Here is a 23869-nt window from a genome sequence, read left to right as displayed (position 1 = left end):
ACAACATTTCTGTGCCACTATAATGTATGATGTTTTTGTTGTTTTGTTTTTTAACAGAAATAACTCTGAAAACACCCTCTAATTTTCATATATCTGGTTGATTCCCCCAGTTCCACAGCTCTAAGTGCCTCTGTGTCTATGACTGACTTGAAAAGCTGTTTCTGCCCTGCTAGGGCACTACCTACACTCACTCCCTACACTACCTACTCACTCCTACATCTAGACTACTTCTCCAGGTCCTTCCTCCTGTACCTTGCTGTTTTCTTCCTTTTCTCACACATAACTTTCAATTTCATCTTCTAATTTCACAGTGATACTTCCATGCTGTTTTGTTCTTGACTTTTCTGATATTTGTATACCTTTTTGTTCTTGACCTTTCTTTCTCTCCGTCCACTACACGCATGCCCCTAAGCACTTCTGAAACTTGCTTCTTCCTACCTTTCCAGCTCTCCTTCATTTCACATTATCTGTTTTTCTGCAGCCAACATCATCATTTCCTGACTAATTCCCTTCTTGTGTGTGGTCTGTTTGCTACACTAAGGGAATTTTTCTTAGGGAACACAACAAGCAACCCCGTAATTAAAAAACGTTATCCAAAAATAAAAGCACAAAAGTATCAAATCAAGTTGACCAAACAGTATTAGTTTTAGTGTCCTGTCAGTCCTTTATGTTCAGCTTTCCTATTATATTATATTTTTTTCTGTAATTTGTTGAAGCTGGCGGACCAAAAAGAAAATTTCAGCCCAAACCCTGAGAGCAATCAAAACCTGCATCTTAAAACACAGAGTGGTGGAATTGTTAATTACAGGCATTCCTGCCAGTTCTGTCTCTAACAGTCCAAACTACAGGACAATCTAGTAATCAAAACTAATTCAAGTAAAAAGGGAAGCATAAAAGGAGTTAATTCACAGGAACAAATTCTGAAAGAATGAGAGGAACTTTTAAAAGGAATTATGTCAGTGTAAGAAAATGGAAACTATCAAAACCCCGAAGGTTTAGACCCGCCTTTGTCGAGACAGTTGCATTAGGAACAAAAATCATATTTTGCAAGGATGAGGAAGAACACAATAATTTGAGAAGAGCCAGGTAAAGTGACCAAACAGAAGGCACTGCAGCAACATGGGGAACTGCAAAATGCATATATGATAAAAAATTAACAAAATGTAAAACTGTAACAGAAATTACAGGATGTAATAAGGCATAAGTAACAACAAGAAAATTGCTGGTCTCAGAGTGAACAAAAGAACAGTGTATCTTTAAAGCAACACGATACAGAAATGATAGGACAGACTATAGAAATGAATTCTTTGCTTTCAGCTTTGGTTTTCACATGAAAGAAAACAAGATTGATACCAGAAATGTAAAGAGCACAGTGTTTCTAAGAGAAGACAAAAAAATCTACTTTAAAGGAAAGAGCAAGAAAAAATGAATCAGTATGTGTACGGTAGAATAATGAAGAAAATCACAGTCAAAGAAACCCTTCTGTATCAAAAAACAATATTGAAGATAAAATATACATGAAGATGAAGAAATGTCTGGCAAATCATATGTATCCACTGATGATCATTCTAAAGAATTCTCTAACAGTGTCAGTTAAAACATTAATTGGAAATAGAATTTGTCTAATGCTACTAAATAGGTATTTCACTGAAATTAAAGAATAATTCGTGAGGGAATCTGAGAAACTCTTGAAGGGATTATCAGTATACATAGACTCCATTTTTCCACTACAATATCAGATCTTTAACAGAACTATGATTCCACCATTCTTACAAGAAATATGAAGAATGTGAAAATGTTCTAAAAAACAAGTGTGTGTATCTCTTAGTAAGCATTAATCTAAAATATTTTTTCCAAGGTTACAAGAAGGAAACACCAGTGGCTGCAGGTAGAACAGCCACTTTAACCTTGTCTGTGAGGCACTATAAGGAGAACAGTGGGTGCACGTATACCTTGAGGGGAAAGCAAAAACTACACAAGCACACCTAGTCATAGAGCTGCATGCTGGGACAGCACTTTCCATTTATGGTTTTATAGCTAAAGAAATGATACTTTGTCCAGAATTTAAATTCTTGATGCTACTGCATTCTCCTTAGTTCCTAGATTCAAAAATATTGCCAAACCACGTTACAAATTAATTGGTTAATTAGAAACTTGTTCCCAAGAGTCATAATAAACTATAAGCATGCAGCTATTGGAAAAAAAAAAAGCAACTAAACAACAACAGATGAACAGAAAAAAATCTCAGTGGTACTCTCATAATCTCAGTGGTACTCTCATTTTTGGAGCAATCTCTGTTTACTTACCTGTGCATTTTGTAGGTGTTAGATGTAATACTAAAATGTAAGCATATTTGATAGCTTTGGTTTTTAACAGTAACTAAATCTCTGCCTGAATTAGAGTTTAAATCCACAAGTATCAGAGAAGCTTAATGGCAAATGCTCACAGCTCTACAAACCAAGTCAGAGTTTCATGCAAAAACAGTGCTCAAGTGCTAGCATTCATGGGTATAAAGACTACGATACTGGTACCTATATATAAATGGAAGCTGAAAGTTTTATTTATATACTTAGAGGTACTACATATTTTAAGAACATTAAAATTCAGATTTTTTTCATATGCATGAATATGATGTATTTAACTGTATGTCTAAATTTTGAAACAAACTGAAAATACCTGTTTTGTCATCAGAAACCCCAAGATGGCAATACAGTCTAGTTTTTCTTAGCTGCTTGTTTCCATTATTATTATTATCATTATTATTATACTGCAGTGTACAGAATGGATTTGTGATTTTCTTCTTTGCTGACATCTAAGAGCCTTGCTGATTTCTAAGGATTATTTCTACTAAAATGGAAATCTCCTACTTCTTCCACAATAAGTAGATGGATAAATGATATGAATTACCTGAAGATATTAAAAGATTCCATTTAATAACATTAACCAAATAGACATCTCTGCCCAAATTTGGTTTCCTTTTATTGATGCAAGTGACTTAACAATCCTGTTAAAAGCTCTATTCTCCTGTATTATTTTTAGCTTTGCATGTAATGGAGTATACATTTGTATTTATTATCTTTTCAGGCAGCAGCCTCTATTGATTATTTACATGCTAATCATTTTTTGAACAAAATCACACCAGGACTATTGTCCCCTCTAGTGTTCAGAGGTTTTCTATAGGGTCAAAGTAATTGTTTAAAATGCAGTCAACATCTTTTTTTTTTTTTTTTTCTCCTGCAAAGAGCACTGAGAACAAGTGATAGCAAGCATCATTCACCTTGACACATAATGAGAGATACAATAGGTTTATCAAATGTGCTATTATCCATGACTGTTACCCAGGTCTTTATAAAGTCATAGATTTCATAGCAAAGGAAGTAAAAACAAAAGGAAAGAAAACCAGCAGATTAGAAGAGTTTTAGCTGGTATGTACTAGACCAGTGAGACACGCATGCCGCTGGCTATGCAATGATGAAAGGTTCAAGGGCAGTGAATGAGCATGTTCTCAGTGAATTCACCTGCTGTCCCAGCCTCAGTCCTGTTTAACTAATTATTAACTAATAATTAATTAACTAATTATTGTAGTCTTAACACAGGAAGCCTGTGTAAAGCTGAATGGGAGGAAAAACTTCTCCTCAGAAGTGGCAAGTTCACTTTATCTGGATTTACACAGAGAGAAATCTATCCCCAAGAAGTGTTAATGTCACTGAAAAATGATTATAGAGTAGTGCAGTGGGAAAACTGTTGGCAACATTAATTAAGACTAATGCTGTCAAGACAACCAAAGAAATAAGAGGTGCTTAATAGTGAGTCAAAATTACTTAATGGAACATAGATGTATTAAACCCCTCCAGGGGCATTTTAGTGTCAGAAGATAATAAAGATATAGGCACAGATGATCTTAAATCCAACCTCACTAAGCGGGACATGTGTCTTTGCCAACAGAGTGGTCAGCTTGGGAAGGGGAGAGTTATAGAGACAGAGCAGTCTGCAAAATGTAATTCAAGTCAGGATTTCTCCAGCGGGTGCATGCAGCTGGGGCAGTGCGCATAGGACATGCTTATGGAGAACCTTCTCACACTCCTCCTGGGAAACCTAGGGGCCCAGTTACCTCCCTGAAATGCCTGTGCACCAATGCAGGCAGTATGGGGAATAAACAGGAGGAATCGGAGATGTGTGTGTGGTCACAGGGTGGGATAGCTTGCATGCCTAGAGTGTAGTCATGGATGGCCTTGTGCTTTTTAGGAAAGACAGGCCAGGAAGGTGAGGTGGGGGAGTTGCTCTTTAAGTGAATGAGCAATTAGAATGTGTCAAGCTCTCTCCAGCGGTGGCAGAGCTCAGAGGGCTGTGATTGGGACACAGAGTCTGTTTGGAGGCCTGTAGCTAGTGGTGTCCCCACAAGGATCAGTGCTGGATCTAGTCTTGTTCAGCTTAATTGTCAAAGATCTGGATGAAGGGACAGATTGCACTTGAGCAAGTTTATTGACAATAAGAAAATGGAATGAGTGGCTGATTCACTGGAGAGCTGTGATGGCTTTTAGAGGGACCTAGGCAGGCTGCAGAGATGGGCAGGTTTGTCGTCTCATGAAGGTAAGCTAAGGCAAGTGCAGAGTCCTGCACCTAGGAAGAATAACCCCTTGCATCAGTAAAAGCTGGGGGTGACCAGCTGGAGAGCAGCTCTGCAGAGAGGGATTTGGGTGTCCCGGAGGACAACAGGCTGAATATGAGCCAGCAATGTGCCCTTGTGGCCAAGAAGGCCACTGATATGTTGGGATGTATTAGGAAGAGCACTGCCAGCAGGTCAAGGGAACTGATCCTTCCTTTCTGCTCAGCCCTAGTGAGGCCACATCTGGAGCGCTGTGTCCGGTCCCGGGCTCCCCAGTATAAGAGGGATACGCAACTACTGGAGAGAGTCCAGTGTAGAGTTACAAACATGATCAGGGGAAAGGAACATCTGCCCTATGAGGACAGGCTGAGAGAGCTGGGCCTGTTTAGCCTGGAGAAAAGAAGACTGAGAGGTGATCTTATCACTGTGTGCATCTGTCTTAAAGAAGAAGATACCAAGACGATGCAACCAAACTCTTTCCAGTGGTGAACAGCGATAGGATAAGAGGCAATGGCCACAAACTGAAGAATAGGAAGTTCCACCTGAATTTGAGGAAAAAACTTGTTGATTGTGAGGATGACAGAGCACTGGAGCAGGTTGCCCAGAGAGGCTGTGAAGCCTCCTTCTCAGGAGATATTCAAAACCCGCCTGGATGTGACCCTGTGCCACATGCTTGAGCAGGAGGGTTGGACTAGATGATCTCCAGAGGTCTCTCTCAACCTCAGCCAGGCTGTGACTGTCTGCTTTTGTAAAAGACTTGTGATTCAGAAAAATTTGTATCAAAGAATTTTTTATGTGCATATCTGTGGATATATATATACATATTTAGTAACCATACAAATGCAAGATACATGCAATGTGTACATACTTTTGAGTAATATACACATATATTTAAAGAAAGTATACTGCTTGAAAGCAATGTAATGCAGTAGAAAGACTAGTTCTACAAACAAGGCTGGATTGTGATGACAATGTTTTGCAGTTCTCTGGGGACAAGGAAGGTAGTGCTTGTCATGCTGTCTGTTAAGTCCAAGGTTCATCATTTTCCGCTTTAACGACTGGTTGAAATGACAGATAAGAAAGCATATCACAAAATTAATTTTAGAGAAGCATAGTAGTGGGAAATTGGATTCATTGAATAAAATCAGTTTCCTATGAAAGTGAAACAGAAAGCCTATGACAAAGTAGTCACTGCACTATTCTTTCTGCTTTTACTTACCCATCTTCTCTAATCAGCATTGCTACTTTGATAGAAATTTTAAGTAGTAGCATTAGATAAGAAATCAGATGGGAAAGACTATAATATATTGCTATCGAGATGTAAAGAGTTCCTCATTTCAGTATATTCTCAATGAGGAGATTCTTGGTCAGAGCATGTCCACGTAGAGGACTAAATGATTAACCGAGGTACACTGAAATTTCTACCAGGAAAGAAAAATCATATTTTGGGATAAAGATTTTCTTGTAGATACTGTACTTTCCAGAATAAACATTTTGAAACTAAACTAAGCAAAAACACAGGGAACCATAAGTTAAGCTTTCTTTTAAGATTAGTTCAATACAAGTAAAACGAATAAAGGTCCTTCTGTGGCCTGCCACAAAAGTCAGAGAAAAGGTTGCATCCACACTATTCCTCGAGGCAAACTAATGCTGTTGCCATATTCGGCTGAGTAGTCAAGAAACGAGTGGGGAGAAAAGACTGAATTACCCTCTCACACCTGGAGGATAGCGAGCTAATTCCCATCTAACTGAGCTTCTGAACTACATCTGAAAGGCCAGGATGGGGTGAGCTCCTACTGCCAGTTGATATTCTGCATGTGTCATGCATTTCCAGGCAGACTGGGAGTTTGCAGTGCCATCAGTACCGCAGCTTTTAGAGCTTTGCTTTCACCTGAAAATTAAAGGGAGTTTTATTGCTTAAATATTCTCTGCTGTGATGGAAAACGGCCAAACCCTCCCCTACTCAAGAACCCAAGAAGACATGATGCCTCCAAAAGGCTGTTTTGTTTTGCATAAACTGGTCTCTACATTTGCAGGGCATGGGGAAGAGGGAAGGGCAGAAGTGGATCCACTTCAGCTCAGATACATCTCTTTCTTACACATAGGCAAAAGGCTGAAGGGTGAAAAAAAAATATTTGTGCAGCAAACAGGGTTTTACGGGGATTAGAGTCACATGTTTGGAAACTGGAAATGTATTTGTTTTATATTATCACAACCATTTTTATGGATTAATTAACAGAATAGTGATGTTGGTTTAAAACAAAAGTACACTAAATGAATCTGGCTCCGGTTTGAGAGTGAAGGGAAAAATAGGTCCAATTCACATCCATATGTAGCTAACTCTGGGCAGGTTGAATACAGCACCATGGCTCAGCATGGACAGATGCTGACCAATTCATTAATGCCATGCAGTGTGAGATGCATAGAGAAAAGTCCAGGCTGATTTACGTCCTTTATAATGTTACTAAAGACACTAAGATTGCTTTCAGTGAGTGAGAGGAGTTTCATCTTTAGTGCTGCTTGCTGTACTTCCCATTTAGTATTTTTAGTCCTGCATTTTCTAAATGATTCATATAATTGCAAAATATTGGAGCACTGTATACTCAGAAGTCTGATCACCTAGAAGACTTAATACATGTGTGGCTGGAATGTTTTTCAGCTGGTGGCGATTTTTAATAGACTCATGTGTGAGTGTGTGTACCCAGGCACAATGCAGAAGGGGCGTATGAGAACACACATACAAAACAAGGACAGTATAGGACATCCATTATCAGGAAGATGTTATATGTTGCAAAGCAGAACAAATGGCCATTAACTTGTAAAGGACCTTGCAATTTTTGCCCTGCTCATGCAGAGCCAGAGGTAGTACAAGCTAATCTCCATTAGCCTAGGGACAGGCAATGAAATCTCCATGCAGGGTTTCTATGCAGATCCACAAATGCATGAGAATAAAAACTGTGCAACACCTCTAAATATTAGTAGGAAAAAAAAGGCAAAAAAAAAAAAGCAAATAAGTGCAGCTTTGTAATTAAACCTGTTGCATGTTCTAACTTCCTATGTATAAGTCTGTCATATCAGAGATGCAGAAATTCTCATTCCTGGATTTTGCAATCCTGACATGTTTACATGAATTAACTGAAATTTTCTTCCACAATACCAGATAAAACATGTTTGTTGTTAAAATCAGAGGAAAAACAGGACATTGGAAGCAGACATAGCAGGATAGGAGGCAAACATGCATAGGATATGTCTACTGTATATAGCACTGATTAAAATGGCATAAGAGGGGTGATAAATAATTAGCAACTATTATCTTTTTTTCCAAGAATGCAATGTCATGTTGTACAGGAGCAGCAGCTGTTATTTTGCATTACATTCTGCATGCAAGGTAAAATGTATTTCACTCTGAGGAAGATTACAAGACAAGGATTTTAAATTCAGAAACATAGGCTTAAAAAAAAAGGGTGGGTTTCTACTTCTACTTCTGAAATAGCCTGACCAGCTTGAAACAGCATGATCATTTGCCTTCTGAATCTAAAAGAGGGACCTGGGTATTTGAGGAAGTGATCATTCCTCCTCCCTCATTTTTAGGTTACTCCATATTTAAATATGTCAAATTCAGTGCAACTATGAGTATAGATCCCTCAGTCAAAGGAGACTTCAAATAAATTGCGCTGAGGAGGAAAATAATGAATAAGTTGTACTCAATTTCAATGAAAAGTTAGTAAGGTTAATGTTGAAAGTATCATATATTAGCTTATCTCCGACCTGTGTGAATTTAGAAACCTCCCACAGTCAGAAAAAAAGGAAGGAAGACAAACTGCTGGACAGGACATTTCTCAGGTTTACCTGCTTGTGAGCATGGTCATAAGAATTGATGTGGTTGTCAAACTCCTGGTGTTTGTGGTACTGCTTGTCGCAGAGTTCGCAGTAGAAGTTCGCCTTCACATCCTCTAGAGCCTTAGCTGCAGCCTTCTCCTTCTCAGCATAGTCCTGTGAAGGCACAAGCAAAGGGACAGGCTTTGACACAGACCCCGAGCTTGTGCTATCTGTTTTGCCATCCGTGTTAAAAATACTATACTGACCACCACCAGCAAAACCGCTAGTTCACCAGACTCCATCTGAATACCAAAACACAACCTTGGCGGGGGGCAGGTTTAGGCCTGAAGTTAGATTTAATTATATACATATGTATACATATGTATACGTGTATGTATATAGACAATGATTCTTGCTGCTTGTTTGAAAAACTGTACAAAGCCAGGCAGAGAGGAAGGAGGCCCAGGGGAACAGCAGCACTGCCCCAAGCAGCTCCCACGCTAGCAGAGCTGGGTAGTTAAGAACAGGTAAATCCCCAGGTAAGCACAGGCAGGCGGAGGCTATCGGTCGCTCCAGCACTTTCAGTTCATGCTCTGCTGTGTCTGCTCTTTCCGTTGTTATGGCTTGCAAGAAAGAACCCATAGTTGTATAGATATTAAGACAGATTTCCTTTGTGGTCTGGTTTTCTGTGCCGTATGAAATACTCAGCAGGGCTGGAGTGCAGCTGAATGCAGCTGGCAGGAGCTTCCCACAGGTCACAGCAGTCCCAGCCTTTCCAGGGCCACCCTGTCCCTTCCCTGGGCTGGCACAAGGGCACCTACCAGCCAACTGGCCCCTCGCTCCCATGGGATTTAGCTGCCTTTTAACTGGTGCAGCTCTCGCAGTGCTCCTGTGCATGGGGAAAACACAGCACAAGACAGGGAAAACAACTGGTTTCTCAGTATTTCTCTTGCACCTCTCCATAATGCCTCGGGGCTGTATGGGTTAGTCCAGTACTCTGTTTCTATATATATTAGGTACCCAGCCTAAAGCACAGGAGCTAAATCTTAACTCCACTGGACCTAAATGAGGAGCCTGATCTTGCAAATTTTATTTCTTTTAAAATTCCTTCTTTTTATTATTATTTATTACTACTAAATTTTCCTAAATATGTTAAAAAGCACACTTCTGTCACAGAAAACATGAATCAAAAAGTTCATAAAAGAAATTCATTTTATATTCACTTTGACTGCTTAATATTGCTGGAGTGCATGTCATCTCTTGCCAGGGATCTCAGTAATTCACCATTAGTTTTATCATTTTACTTGCTTAAAGAAAGGGATATTTTTCCACCAGACTTCCCATTTCTTAACAAATGCCACAGGTTTCAAGTTTAAGGCTTGGCTATGTGATCGTAGTGTTGGCCACTTTGACTCACAAGAACAGACAACTCTTTGGCCTGAGTCCTTCACATCTGCCCTGGCCTTGTTATGTTGATGTCATCAGATTTTTCTCACACTGTAGACAGTGGCATTTCTACTGAGATTAACTTCACCTAAACTAAGCTGTCTAAGAGTTAGGTGTGTGGTTTAAGGTAGTATCTTAAGCTCCCTCCATAGGCAACAGCAAAATGATAGCCACTACTAAACAGTGATTTATTCCATCTATTTCAAAAACCTATTCCAAGATGAGATGAAACTCTCTGCAGAGGTGTTATATGTTTCTTAATATTCACTTCTAAATCTCCCCATGAAAATTGTGCGAATTGACCATCTTAAAGACAGGGCTGCCTGAAATTTTGATTTTCCATCATATAAGTCCATATCAATGGCATAGCAGTCCATCTCACAGGGCAAACATCTAAATACATCCCTTCCCTGCGTGCCTTTGGCTCAGGTAGGTTAGTAGCCTATGATGCACTCAGATTGGATATATCTAAAAACAGGCAGTCTGAGCTAAATCATTTCTCCACTTGAGAGGCTGCTCAATAGCAATAGCTAATGCTTGGTTGGATAAGAGGGAAATAGTCTCACAATTAAATAGTTAAATAGCCTTCATTAGTTATTTAAATCTACAAAGCCTATTAAAAAGTGATACTTTTCAGCTTGTGCATCAGACTCATTGTTTTACTAGTATTAATTATTTACTAGGCCTTTGGTATAATGAAAATGCATAAATTAGAATGTGGAAGCAATAGCATTAATTATGCAGAGATGCCTTCCCTGGAAGTCAAGTGTTAGGGGCAACATATTTTTATTCTAAACTGGTAAAAAATGTAAGTTTTGCACTCACTGGCAATCAGCCAAAACATAATTGTTTTTTTTGGTTCTGAACTGTCAGTTAAATGTTTACAGCCTGCTCCATCTTTGCTTCTGTTGAAGGAGAAGCCTAATTGTTTGGGGTGAGCATGCTGCATTATTCTCTGTGAAGCACAACTGAAACTGCTGTTCGTGAGCATTCCAAACTGCCAACTTTATCTTTCTCAGCAGAAATTAATACAGTTCCCTTAGCATAAAGATGTTTTAAAATAGCAACGAGGCAGCTCCCAGGTGCATCCTAAGATAATCACAGCTACCTCCATTGCCTTATTGCTTAATTATGCTTGTCTAGCATGGCAAAAGATATAATTTCCTGCTTGCTTATCGATCAGATGCAGGGAAATTGAATGCTACATCACATACTTTAGAAAGGTCATGGATTTTTCTTTCTCTACAAAGGCATTAGAACTTCTAGCTCTACAGTAAATTGTGCATAGTCAAATGAATTTTCATATTCTGACTGCTAATATCATCTCCCTTGGACTATAAGCACCAGTGGTCATTTTTTTGTACAATGAATGAGATAATGTGAAAGAAAATATATAGAATCACATCTGTAGAAACCATAGATGATCATAAAAGCCTGACTGCTTTTCAGACCTCTCTTCCTATCCTAAGTAAAATAAGTATTTTGAACTGTGAGACAATGATGATTGTGAATATATTTGTCATGGTCTTTTAAACGTTATTCTGGTCACATGTAGACCCCTTGTAGCCTGGATAAATAATGAATATAGTTATGAGACTATGTAAACCAGCAGAGCTATGCTTGAGGAGTGGGTAGGTCACAGCAAGCACATGTCGATGTCAGTGACGGTGCAGTCTTGGTAGGTAAGAGCTCCCAGAAGGCATGGGTTAACCACCTGCTGTGTTGCTTGACACAGATCATATTCTGTGTGAGGATAAGTAAGTGCAGAAGATACCCAATCCATTTTTTTCCTAGAAACCTGCAAAATGGTTCCATATTATGGGTCATAATTTTATTCACATCAGTTTTGTCCACGGAGGCACATAACGGTAATAAACGTTTATATATTGGATTCACTTAAAGTGAGTACCTCTGTTGCACATTAGACTGGAAGTGCTTTCACTTAGCAGTTACTTTTGCAGTATGCTTCTTATTGTGAGAATGCAATTAATGGTATCTGACATTTCATTTTCTGATATAAGCAAAATCAATGAAAAATCCCAGGTAACTGAGTTTTCTAGAATGTTGCTAGTGACACCTATTCAATTAGAAATCATTTATTAAATACAGAGTCTGTAAGAGATATTTAATAGACTGCATAGTCATTAAAGTATGCTGACCTAGACAAAACCATACTACACTGCTTGCTTCAGAAATTGATAGTAAATATATCTGCTCTGTTTAAATGCACCAAGGTGAAAAATAGGTCACTTGGTATAGTCAAACTTTCAAAACCAGTTTTATATAAAAGCATGCATTACTACAAACATAGTGGAATGAAAACATAGTGCTTGTAAATAGAACAGGAGAAAAACATAACATCATTAGCCCATTTTCAATCACCTATTTCTAAACTGCAATGCAGAATTAGTAATAGACTAGCTGTTACATAAATGCAGCCCTCAGTAAGTGATGGTCTGTACCCTCTTTGGGGACGCAAGCAGAGCTGTTCCCTATCTTAAATATAAGCCTGTGAACCAGATTAGATATGAGTGCCAGAGCTAAATGCTATTGCAGTGACTGATGTGCTTCTTTTTTTTTTAAGAATTCTCAGACTAGTGGATAAAGAATAAGTAGGACAAGTATATATATTTATATACAATATATGTAAAAATAAGCTACAAAACTGTATTCTACATGAGATTTTTTAAAGTATATTTTTCATTAGTGACTTAGAAAATGAAATAAACTATGATTACATATGAAATCTATGAATTATATCAATTAAAGATACAAGAAGTACAAACGATTTAGAGGGCAGGATTGGGATTCAAAATGACCATAATAACTTCAAGATATGACCTGAAATCAGCAAGATAAAATACAGCAAAAATGTGTGTCAAGTGCTATGTTTTGGAAGAGGAAATCATATTCACAAATACTATATTGTGACTAGCTAAATAAACAGTAATGCATGGAAAAAGGTCCAGGAGGTTAGAGTGGAAAAGAAATTAAATGAAAGTCAACAGTGAAAGTCAAGGCAAATCACAGTCTGACATGTTAATAGTAGTGTTATATGTAAGATGCTGAGGGTAATGATTCCACTTGATTCAGTATTGGTGAAATGTCAGCTGTAAAATACTACTGGGTACATCCACACCATCAAATCACTTGGCTCCTGGAACCTGGTCCTCTATCATCCCTACTCTGTGCCTGCTAGTTCATTCCGTGGCTTTTACTTTGGAGTAAACTTGCCTGTTCCCTTGGAGATGAGACTGACTGCAGCTCTGGGATAACATTCAGCTCAGAAACCACCTCTCTGTAAGCAGCAAGGATGACATTTCACTAGGCTGTCCATGCCCTAAATGGTCCTCCAGGAGCTCCCAAGCATGCCCTCAGCCATCCCCCATCTCATAGCCGTCCCCAAGACATGCAATGCTCACAGGCCATAAAAAGCTGTGCCGCACCATGCCACAAATAAACTACATAGGCAGTTTGTAACATAGCCCTCTCATTATCTGAAACAGACTGAAACATAAACAAGTGTATCAGGGACTTCTTAAGATTAGAGGAGTAGGGCCCATGGACCTGAGGATATTTGGTTCAGCATGGGGATAGGCAGTTTGTCCTGGCTTGCAGCAGAGCTGACAGTTATTCCACCTCCTAAGAGACTAGAACTGCTTCCTGGGCAGATACAATTAGAAGTGCAGATATAGCCCACGTCAGAGGCAGGTTTGTTCCCCACATTTTGAGGAAGATATGGACATCCTTGGGAGACCCTTGGGCAGAAAAGTAAAGATAAGAGGTTTAAAAAATTGTTAGTTGTATTATTTAAGACTTGCTCATTCACTCCTTGGGAAAACTCAGATGCCATTCATGCCTCTTCTATCCTTCCTTTTGCAGCAGATCATCAAGAAAGATCTCTAGGATTCAGCAGGCAAGTGGCACAATGCATGAAGTAATCTAAGTACTTGCATGCGATATGAATCTTTAGAACATTGCAAACATCCCATACTAGGATATGCAAGTGAAAACCTGGATGGTTCAATCAGTGAACTTGAAGTACTCCTTTCCTTTTCTCTGCTGAAGACGCTGTTCTGTCAACTGAAGAGTTGCTAGGGAAGTTTACCAGTGAGGATTTAATAAAAAGCAGACTTTTAGCAGGGGCAAAGCGCGGACTGTACACCACAATCACACATGACTAGGAGTTGGCAGCCTCTTGGTTTATTCTAAAAACACATTCTCAATTAACTGGATATCCCTAGGGAATTCTGCACATTTGTTTCAGGAAAAGCCCATGTTATGGATCATTTTCATTTCCCCCACACAGAATTTGCCATCCTTCTTGAAAATTCAATGCATAGTTTCTGCAAGGAGTTACGGGATTATATGTATTTATCTGTAAAGGCATCTTTTTCCTTCTTTTCAGAAGCAGCAATACTATCACTCTGCTAACTTTTAGAAGACAGCTCCTTACTTCTCCAGACAAATAGACCTTCATATTTTTCACACTCAGGCTATTCCTGCAGTACTTCCAATTATAGCCACTTCCATTTGCCACGAGAGTGCTGAGCCTGGAGAAGTGCAATGCTTTTAGCAGACCCTACATCCCTTTCAGATTACAAACCTGCTAGAACTAATGGGTTAGATCTATAAGGGAGATGTTACCTTAAGGAGTCATAAGCCTACTCCTAATTTATTTGATATCAAAATAAGCAATGCTGAATCAGAATGAACTTCATAGAAAAACAGGAATTTGAATAAAAACACCAGCAGGACTACTATATTCAGATCTTCAACAAATCTTATATAGTCTAAGACAAATGGCTTTCTCTGGAAATTTTAAAAGGGGCTTGTGCTTATTTGAGACTTTCTAAACACTTTTTCCAACTTTATACATGAAATATAAGGGTGATAACATTCTTCATTGTGAATATGGCGTACATTTTCCAAACACCCCAGAAGTCAACGTTTTTCCCCTAATTTTCAGAAGTCAGTGGAACTTAAGCAGCTAGCATGTATCAGACTCTTCTGAAAATGTGACTGAGGGCTGAACTGCAAAGGGAATTAAGTACTGTCTGAAATGTACATAAAAAATTTAAATCATTAAGAACCCTGCTCAGTTGTTTCCTAAACTTGGATGTACCTACACAGCTTAGTAAGCCAAGCACCCTCATGTAAAGTTTCTTAGGTGCCTTCATTTCTGCTGAGGGATACATTCATGCTCTTCCTCTCCTGCCCTCAATGTGGTTCATGAATGTGGCTCTTCCCTCCTTTTACTGCTGAGTCCAATCCAGTAGGCGTTCTCAAGAGATGCACTGAACACATTTGGTGCTGCTGCTCTTTCCCCTTACACCTAATAAACCTGATATTTTCAGTTTGAGTTTAAAAGAAATATATAAAAACATAAATTTTGAAGTTTGTACTGTTGAAAATTGATATGTTTAAAAAACTTGAAGTAATCAAAAGGAAGTAATCAGAAAAACTTTATTTCTTTATTAACTGAACAAAACTGCCTGGAATGGCATATAGTCCAGAAAAAAAAAAAAAAGGCTGCAATAAATAACCATCTCAAAGAGAATGTTAAAACTAAACAGAAGGCCTATATAGAATAAAAATGACAAAAAAAAAAGCTAATTCATTGATTTCAGAAAACATAGGGATATTGTGATATATAGTGTAATAAATTTTTTCAAAGTGAACTAGAAACACAACCGAGTTATTCTCAGAATTAATAAAACGACAACAATCTGGACAATTACATATCTTCTTACACTGATATCTATTATGTGCATGACTTTGCAGCAAGTTTAGAAAGAAAATGATAATGAAGGTGTGCAGTTTAATGGACAACTGAAGGAATAGTGATCTGGATGCAGTTGGTTATTAAACAAGTTATTGAATAATAAAATTAATTGACATTTTAAAAATGGAGATTAGTGTAAGAATCAAACTGTGGTCAAAGAGGTAGAGCAGGAACAGCAATATTTAACGTTGTAATAGAAGTATAAGATGGGGTCTTCCCATCTCCCATATTGGATTGCCATATTCCCATATTAGTCTTCCAAGACCTCTCATAGAATGAATCTCATTTATTATTTCCCCTGATTTGGTATCAAAAGTGACAGGCTGCATAAAATATAAAGATGGGAAACACTGGAAATATGGAAGAGGATCTGAACAGAAGAGGAAAAAGTCAATGACTTTAGAATTAGAGTGATAGAAGGAAGTTGATATGAAATGGTAAAAATTGCCAGGCTAAGCATATATGAACTAATTTAAATTATTTCTTCTATAAACTCATCAACTTGAAACAGAAGATGATGAAGTACTTGTTTCTATGTCTTATCTAAGTAGGGGGATGTATCTGTAAAAAAGATAAAAATTACGTTTGAATATATCAAGCGAGGAATTTCCTAGAGAGACAGGGAAAAAGACTCAAGCATGAAGTACAAATGGGATATAAATCTTGCACTACATATAAGGTGGAAGTCAAAATAGGGTTTCTTACCATCAGTGTAATAGGCTCAATAACAATCTTGACATAGAAATAGGGGTATCTACAAACTTTTCTTTTTTTAAGGTGATGCATGACACATTTATGATAGGAAATACATGATATGGTTGACTGTAGTAATGGGAGACGAAATTTGATTTCATGACTTAGGAAAATACAACTACTCTAAGTCTGTTTAATAACATGTGATGCTGCCTGATTTTTATGTCTCAGACACAAGGTAAATCTATGACATATATTAATGTATTTGACATAATATTTCCAAAGCATTTTCTCTGAATGAAATAATTAAACAATGATTTCCAGATATTAATTCTCCTTTGGAAAAAAAGAAAATAAAAAAAGAAAAAGCTATTTCTGTCGGCATTCTGTAACTAGAGCAATAGCCCCAAAGAGATCAAGGGATGTGACCCAAGAATGCACCAAAGAACACAAAGAATGTCAGAACTGTCAGAGTTAGGATACAATTTTAGAGGATGAAACGATTTCTGGGATAACAGTGGAAAGAAATGTGTTTTTATTACTCTTAGTATTATTACTGTTTTATTACTGTTAGTTTAAAGTAAAGACTAAAAAAGTCATGGGTGAGCACTGAAAAACTAGAAAATGTCAGAGGTTCTCATAAAGTTTCCAGCTGCTCTGCAGTTATGTGGCTTTGCTGACTGGTATAAATTAATGTCTGTGCTAAGGCTCTAGTGAGATTTTATTTTGTTATGACTAATTTAAAATGTAGATAGAATAGAAATGCATCTTCTAAGTTGAGCAGAAGAAATGTTCCCATTACATAGAAAATAAATAATTAAAAAAAAATAACGCATTCACTTTCTCCTGCTCCTCTGCACAAATGGAAGTTCTCAGGGAAAGTGATTGTGAGATTACACTCTGTCTTCAATTTAAAGTCAATTCCTTCAATTTGATCACTATTCCATACTACTTTATCTCTCCTCCTCTCTGGTGATCATTTCTTTTTGCCCCTTTTCTGATGAGCGAGGTATTATCAATTAATCTGAAGAGTTAGTCCTCCATTTATCTCTTATCATTCTCACATTACCAATTGCAATTTTTAGAGCACAATGCATGTTCTGGCACTGCATTTAATAGATTTTGTGATGTTATATTTCTTTGTCTGGCACCTCTTCTCAGATGAAACTTACTTGACATAATTTAAGATCCTTGTACATTTTGACCTAAGACCTTCTTCTATTGAAAACAATGCAATTTAGCTTATATGCAGTATCTTTCATACTTATGATAGCTCTAAACATTGATCATGCTGTAACTGTGCAGGAAAATACAGCATTTGTTATGAGCTCAGGAATAGTTATTGCACAACTCATCCATGTCTGTTAGAGCCCTCTTCTTTATTAAGTTCATTTTTCATAAAATGTAGGCTCATCATATTGAATATCCTTTTTATGGTCTTTAATGCTAATAGTTTTAAACATTTTCATTCTATCTTTTATTATTGTTTAACTCCTTCTTTGCAGATGCCATAATATTAAAGCCAATTCATGTAGACTAATTTAATGCTATAATTGATATGGTATGATATCTATAATCAGTGTAACATAGCAACAGAGATTAGTTGGTAAATTTATGATAATACTAAACTCTTTATAAATTTGGACTGATCAAATTTATTATTTTGCTGCATGTATATTTTTAATGTACTTCCGAAAATGTCCAATGGTATAAACATTAATCATATATTAACTGAATTATATCTATATAGCACATTTTGTCTTACAACTTCCCCATGAAAGTCTGCCTCTTCACTGCATTGCATGGCATTTGATGGAAAACCTTTTGCCAAAAACAAGGATATTTTTGCACATTAGCTTTTCATGCATCCCTTTTTGCACTTTCTTAACAGAAGCCTGCAACATCAATATATGAAAGCTTTGGCTTCAGTGGCATCAGAGTTTATCTATGTGAAAAAAAGAGAATTTCAAATTACTCTATAAAATCCAAGTGCGAGAGTGAAGGTTACTTACATCCGCATATACCCTTCCTCCCTACCCCACCCACCCCAATGCATGGATGAGGTTTGCAAAATTCCGTGCACTTGCTTATCAGTTCCGCACTGTTTTGTCTGTCACAATTCCACTATCTGAGCCAGAGAAACAAAATTGTCTTCATCCATCTGCCAGATGAAAGTATAACTTTGCTGTCATTCTGATTAAAAACTGCATGAGTGGAAGAAAGGAAGAATGGAAGGAAAGGAGGAGAGAGGGAAGAGTTTTTTTAGCTTGTTTTGAGCGAAATGTCCGTGCTTTGAAACCCATCCTCCAACACATCAGGCAAATAAACTTGACACAGTTTCTAAATACAATTGGGCACTCAAATTGCAGATTAACGGCACCATTATGACAATTTCCAAAACTAAAGTCTCCCACATCCCATGCTCAAGAACCATCACACAGGAATAATCGCCTGGCAGAGCCCAAAGAGAAAAAAACTACTTTCCAAAATTATTTATGTGTAATGAATGCAAGACTCAGGAGTAGTTACTGAAGGAATTCACATGAATACCTGACTGTTGACTGCAGATAACAATTATTCCTCAAAGACATTAATTCAGTCTTTTTCTTGCACATCTGTACATAAAACAGATTAACAGTAAATCAAGAAGACCTAAAAACTTGATGTATTTTGTACATTCTTACATGATATTCTCAGTTGTAAACTTCTAGGAGCGACATTTAGGGATAAAGAACTACTTTTCATTCTCAGTACAAAGAATTTTCCTCAGCAGGGAGAAGCCAACGTCCTATCGAAAGGAGGAATGGAGCCACATAAGCAGCAACATCTCAGCTGCAATGCTGAAAACTGCTGCAGGAAAATGTCACTTATATGCCAACAGGTTGATCTCACAGTTTCCATATGTGGTATATGTGAACTCCAAGGGTGCACAGCAGAATCTTTTCATACCACAGCTCAGCTAGTATCTGATCCTGAATGACTTTTTGACTTTGCCCTTATTCTTCCTATTTTTTTTCTATTCTTCTTTCTTTTAAGCTACCACCCACGGCAGAAACAGGCCCCTGGTCTGGTCTACCACTTCCTGTGTTTGCAGGACAATAATCATTACTGCTGCTAATTAATCAGTTGTGAGTTTTCAGTGTGTTCAATTGTTTATTTTGCCTACTAATGACAAGAAGAGGGAAATTCTGCTCAGAATATTCCATTGCAACAACTTTCTGGCCTGCCAGTGTGAGGATGCTCCATATCTGATTTGGCACCTCAGTGCCACTGACCAACTAACTCCTCTTGCAGATCTTTTTCACAGAATAATGACATATTGCACGAAGCACATATGCGTATTGCCTAAAGTACTATATATAAACAGGTTTGCCCAAATCACGAACCTTCTGCAAGCAGGGGAGCTCATAAGAGCCTCTCCGTAAGCACCCTTGGTTACAGAAACCCCGAGATGATGCAGACATCTCCATCTGCAGACCAGGTTCAGCAGATAGCCAGGGCCTTCTTCAATCTGCCACGATGGGAGTCAAGGCAAGTTTTGACACTGATTTGAATGAGAGTATAGGATTCATATAAAACATAAATAGCAAAACACAGCAAACAAAAAAATCAGATAAATTTAGATCCATGAGCATTTCCTCAGATTTTTAAAATTATTAAAAAATAGGCTTAGTATATTCTTGAAGAGACATCTCTAAAAAAATGTGGAAAAGAAAAAAAAAAACCTTTTATACTCTCAGCGACTAGATTTATTCTATTCCAGTATTTCTGAGTAATGGACTAATGCAGTAGCAAATTGATAGCAAACCTCTATTGTGCCCTTTAATTCACTGTACACAATTGTTGATATTAAGAAGAGCCTTGTAGAATACAACATATAATTTATATATATACACAAATATATATATGTATATATATATATACACATGGTCAGGGGCACAAAAGATCTTTAACAAATACTCTGTCGAACAAACAAAAGATGATTCATCCCCATCTGCCTTCAGATGAATGAACTATACAACACAGAGCTAATTCTACCACAAGTACTTGGTTGGGAATACATTATCCTGGCGGTAACAAGCACTTCTAGTGCTGCTGTAAAGACCTGAGGGTTTGTGAAACAACAATTCAAGTGGCTGATTACAGTTTGATGCTGTTTCATGAGGCCTCCTGGGGTGTCAATTAATTCTGTGAACTTATTGAACACGGTACAACATTAGAGGTTCTCAATTTCAGAAAAATGATTTAAGCTGGATGCTCTCAACCTGAGAGAACATTTCTGGCCTCACCATCACCCATCATAAATATAAATGTGGAGGTCTCAACTCCAAAGAGTGCAATCATTAAATTTCCTGACTTATTGTGTCACTTTTCTTAAAGGGCAAATGTTCTTAAATGCCAACTAAATATCCCACTATACTTCTGAGCTCCTGTATTGAAACTCACTCACTATAGACTCTAGAGTCTTTATTTTTAAACTGTACTTCTGCAGTGAATGTTTAATGTTCATAATTCTGCAGAAGTCAACAGGAATACTTCATGTCTTTGATGTTAGATAATTTCCCAGCACATAAAATCTTCAGTAAGCACGTATGTTATGGATCTGTGTAAAACCTTATTGGATAACGAATTTGACAGTGCATTTCCTTAATGAATATGGATATGTGTACGAAACGCCTAACTTGATCTAATCAAAATATATGATACAATGAGTGAGAGGATGGCATTTCCTTTCAGGATTTAAGAAATTCACAGTAAGCTACCTGTTCTTGAATAAAATGCAAGAACCAAAATACTGCTTACAATTCCCCTGGCATGCCACTGGTTTCAGTGGAATAATTTTTGCAAATGAAAGTAGAATCAAGCTCACAGTAATTATTATCAGCATTTTAACCATCCTCTGGTACACTGATACTTCAGTGAATAGCTACAATGTAAAGAGGAGACTGGGACCAAAGGCAGTAGTTTACATAACATCAGGTGTGTCAGTTGTATGTAATCAATATGAATATATTTTTATAGTATAACTTAGACTGAGTTGGTATTTACAACATGAATGAAAAGAGTTAATGAGCATGGGCAGAAAAAAAAGCTTTGCGTAACAAGTGTCTTAATATATTTAGGAAAGCTGTTTTACAAGTACTTCCCCTGCAAATTACTTCCCTGATGTGCAAATTTTCCATTAATTCTCTAAGAAGTGGAGAGTCTAAACCTCTGGCTGTCACTACACACACCATTGACACTTCACCACTAACTTACATTTTGTTTTAAAGCAACTTACCCTGTTTTTTGACTACTGCACTTAGCTTTCATCTCTGGACAGCATTCCCTTATACTGTCAATATAATGTCAGGTAGAAACAACAGAAAATTGGCCATTACGAGATTTAATGCATCAGTGTGAAGCTGGATTCTTCTGAGCTGGCTTACAATATTATCAATCCTTGTTTGAAGGTACATGCACTTGCAGCACTGCAAGTATTCTTCACAATCATCACATGCAGTGAAAAATACAAATACACCATTGAAATGTCCAGAGAATAATGTTTTTGTCAGTTCTGATTACCCATATTTAGAGATATTCTGCTTCTATCATAATACAAGTAATATGCTGTACAAAATTACTAAAGCAGAAATTCCGACTCAATTCATTAGAACTGAGACTCAGCCTTTCTGGAACGCATGTCTAAAGCAATTTAAAAGCGATTTGCATCATGAAGGGGGTGAGCAGGTGAGTGTAAATCTTCATTTTAGCAGCAATTGCACTCCTGCAGTTTTCTTTTTTTACCATTTTAGAGCAATACAGCTCCTAGAGGCCAGACACTCGGCCATATTCAACAACCATATCCAGTAATTGCCAGTTATGAATTCAGTGCAAGTTATTTTGTACATTCAAAATAACGTATTCTGTTCTAGTAAACTGATTGTGACAAGTTTTGCCGGAATTACAGTGTGTATTTTATGGAGGGTAATAAAAAAAAGCAACTATGACCATATTTGATTTATATGGCCATCTCTGTCTTCCTCCCTAAATCTGCTTGTCATGATAACTACATGACTGAATGTATAACTACATGTACATCTAATATTTTCAAAAAACATCCTTCTGAAGCTGACTGGCTCTTGCACTGAACGCAAGGCTAGGACTTTGCTATCCCCATGCTCAGCTTTGCAACTGCTAACTTGTTCACACCCAACTTCACATGGATATCTGTAGAGCTGAATTAGGCATATCAGCTCCCTATAAATCCAACATCTTGAGTGGAATGCTATTAGGAAATAAACCTTGCGCTTTACACCTACTCACTCAGGGATCTGGAAGTCTTCCTTAACTTAAATAGCTAAACACTTTCTTACAAAATTGTCGGCACCTCTTTCATGTCTTCCCCATACAAGATGAATGTTCTGATCTAGCCAAGATCGTGACACTGCATTTATCCACTTTCCTTTTCCAGTCACTGGCAGAAAGGCAGAGGAGGTCAGTAGCAGGTGCTAAAACCCCACAAAAATATGACAAAGAAGGTGAAGACAGATGGAAAACAAAGAAGCAAATATGAAAGACACCAAAGAGGAGGAAGGAGAAAATACAGCCACAGAAGATAAAGGAAAGATTATTTTTTTTACTAATTGCACAAGATAAAGGGTACACTGTGTAGTGATATGCAGGTTCCGTTCTCTGTCTGCCTATTTAGTTTATATACACAGTATAACTATGAAATAGTTACTGATATTTCAAGTCACGACATCTCACTATATCTCTGAGTTTCTGTATTGAAAATTTTAATACCACAGTTAGTTAATTTCTACGTTAGTTTTATTTATCTGAAGTTGTATTACTTAGCACAGGCCATATGCATTATGAACTACAAACAGAGCTCACTTACATAGGTATGACTTACACCACACGAAACAGAGGCTGGCATCACTAAATCTAAGTAATGTTGCAGCATAATCTCAAGCTATAAGGAGAAATAGTGTTACGACTAACTCTGCTATCAGTTTGGCTCTGCTAACGAGTTGCATTTGCATGAATCACTTCAGGTAAATTCACACTTCCATCACTTCATGCACGGTATTAATACCTTGGAATTTCCAGCATAGTGCAGATTTTATTTGAACAAGTATTTTAGATTGGTACAAATGTACAAAACTCTTCTTCTAAGGATTTTCGCTTTTACTGCTAGCACTGGAAAACATCTTTTTGTAGTTCTCTTCATTTTTATTTAAGATATCATAAAAAAAGGCTATGTATAATAATGAAAGTTTATGACAAGTTATATATTTTAATAATACCCACATTCCTCCCTTGTTTCTTTGTTTCAGATCCTAACTCAGTCTAACAATGAATATCACAATTTGTGGTCCTACTCAAGATAAAACATGCAGAGTTCAATGAACTGAAGTAATTTCTGTAGTAGTTAGTTTTTAAAAAATTCTGTTCATAAAACCCATACTTAAATCCTGGCAATCCTTATCACAACTGTTCAAGACATACTGTTCTAAAACAAGAACTCACTTGGT

General features: G+C 37.4%; 1 protein-coding gene across 1 annotated transcript in view; it reads right to left on the bottom strand.

The window, feature by feature from the left end:
- ZNF804B (zinc finger protein 804B) overlaps positions 1-23869 on the bottom strand; it is a 232698-nt gene that overhangs the window by 22263 nt on the left and 186566 nt on the right. The window contains exon 2 of the mRNA XM_088533557.1: positions 8456-8599. Within this exon, the coding sequence (XP_088389683.1) occupies positions 8456-8599 (144 nt within the window). The remainder of the gene's footprint in view (positions 1-8455; positions 8600-23869) is intronic.

The sequence above is a fragment of the Tinamus guttatus genome, unplaced genomic scaffold (genome assembly GCF_059628265.1).
Source record: "Tinamus guttatus ecotype Peru unplaced genomic scaffold, ASM5962826v1 Tinamus_guttatus_pri_ptg000509l, whole genome shotgun sequence".
In the NCBI taxonomy this organism is placed as follows: domain Eukaryota; kingdom Metazoa; phylum Chordata; class Aves; order Tinamiformes; family Tinamidae; genus Tinamus; species Tinamus guttatus.
The sequence above is the reverse complement of the archived record's forward strand: the minus strand, read 5'-3'. Positions and strand labels throughout refer to the sequence as shown.